This window comes from Sprattus sprattus (assembly GCF_963457725.1).
Source record: "Sprattus sprattus genome assembly, chromosome: 19".
NCBI lineage: Eukaryota > Metazoa > Chordata > Actinopteri > Clupeiformes > Clupeidae > Sprattus > Sprattus sprattus.
In genome coordinates this window covers 16,129,181-16,131,001 of record NC_137917.1, presented here as the reverse complement: position 1 = coordinate 16,131,001, position 1,821 = coordinate 16,129,181, and the positions used below count along the sequence as shown (strand labels likewise).

Sequence of the window (1,821 nt, the reverse complement as noted above, 5' to 3'; positions counted from 1 at the left end):
TCTCCGCCTCAACTGGGGAAGGAGGTGAAACAAGAGAGCGAGGCAGAGAGACAGAGGGCGAGAGAGGGGGGAGAGAGAGAGAACGTTGCGAGGGAGGCCAATTGCGAGTAACTAGGATCATTTCGTCCGACAGCCAACCAAGCGGCTCGCGAGAGAGAATCCAGAAACCTGGTGGGCTCAAGTCGGCAAGGAACCAATGCTGGCGAAGGGGAGGCGTGTCTTTCCTACTCGCTAAGACCTCCCCAAGCAGGTTGTTGCGTTTTTGGCTCTAAAGCCGACGGAGCTCCGAAGAGTCTGGCAGTTTTGTAAATCGGAGCCATGGCGACAACAGCTCACTATATTCCGCGGAATAACACCTTGCCTTCCAACCCGCTCATGCATCCGGATTCGGATAGGATGCATCAGGGGACAACCTATAGAGAGGTGCAGAAAATGATGCACCACGAATACCTGCAAGGGCTAGCGGCGACCAACACGGGACATCCGATGAGCCTGACGCACCATCAGTGGCTCCCCACATCCAATACCGACTGGACCAGCGGCACTCACATCGGACAGCCGGAACACAACAAAGCCAGCGTTCAGGCGAGCAGAGATGACCAGGGTAACGGGTTTCACCACAGATCGCACTTGGTGCACCAGCAAACACAGAACAACCACCACGCGTCGTGGGCACCGACCACAACACACCACTTATCCCCACTTTCGCCGGCTTCCAACGGTCACCAGTCACTGGTGTACTCGCAGACGGGCTACACGAATCTCAACGCCATGCTGAGCCCGCAGCCCGCCTCATTGCACCACATGCGGGACCCGCTCCACGACGATGCGGGTAGCCATGACAACCAGATGGAGTCCCCCCAGCAGGCGTTCAGCCATCACCAGGACCATTCCGACGAAGACGCTCCCAGCTCGGACGACCTGGAGCAGTTTGCCAAACAGTTCAAGCAGCGTCGCATCAAGCTGGGCTTCACGCAGGCAGACGTGGGCTTGGCGCTGGGTACCCTCTACGGAAACGTCTTTTCGCAGACCACTATCTGCAGGTTCGAGGCACTTCAGCTCAGTTTCAAGAACATGTGCAAACTTAAGCCACTGTTGAACAAGTGGCTTGAGGAAACAGACTCGAACACTGGCAGCCCAACCAATTTGGACAAGATCGCCGCGCAGGGTAGGAAACGAAAGAAGAGGACCTCGATCGAGGTCGGGGTGAAAGGAGCCCTGGAAAACCATTTCTTAAAGTGCCCCAAGCCCTCTGCACACGAAATCACCAGTTTAGCCACATCCCTTCAGTTGGAGAAAGAGGTTGTTCGTGTTTGGTTTTGCAACAGAAGACAAAAAGAAAAAAGAATGACGCCAATTGGGATCCCTCACCCTTCAATGGAGGACGTATACTCACAAGCGGAGACCCCTCCTCTTCACCATACACTACAGAGTCCTGTGCAATGACTGTTTTCATGAACAATATTATAAAATTTCAGAAAAGAAAAGAAAATGAGAAAATGGACTATGGATTTTACAGTATTTAATTTCGTTTTAGTTTCCAATGAGAAAAAAGAGACAATGCGAGACAAGCTGGGCAAAAAGAGTTTTGCCGTTCGCGAACCGAGATTGTGGCGCAACAACTGAGTGGACGGGAATGTTTTCGAGTATTGCATAAATAATGATCATTTAGTAAAATTTTACGCAAATTTTTAATGAAACCGAGGTCTTAATTTACCAAAATTGAAAGGAGGACAGCAGTCAGGACAAAAACATAATTGATGCTCTCTCACCGTTTGTTCACGGGAAAGCATGTCACAAGTGGGGCTGGTTCTTTCTGGT

At 51.4% G+C, this 1,821-nt stretch overlaps 1 protein-coding gene across 1 annotated transcript; it reads left to right on the top strand.

The window, feature by feature from the left end:
* Positions 1-318: 318 nt before the first annotated feature.
* Positions 319-1,455, top strand: pou3f1 (POU class 3 homeobox 1; the record flags this gene model as incomplete). The annotated part of the gene is made up of 1 exon (XM_080858498.1): positions 319-1,455. The coding sequence occupies one exon, from the start codon at positions 319-321 to the stop codon at positions 1,444-1,446; it is 1,128 nt and encodes a 375-aa protein (XP_080714624.1). The 3' UTR covers positions 1,447-1,455.
* Positions 1,456-1,821: the final 366 nt, after the last annotated feature.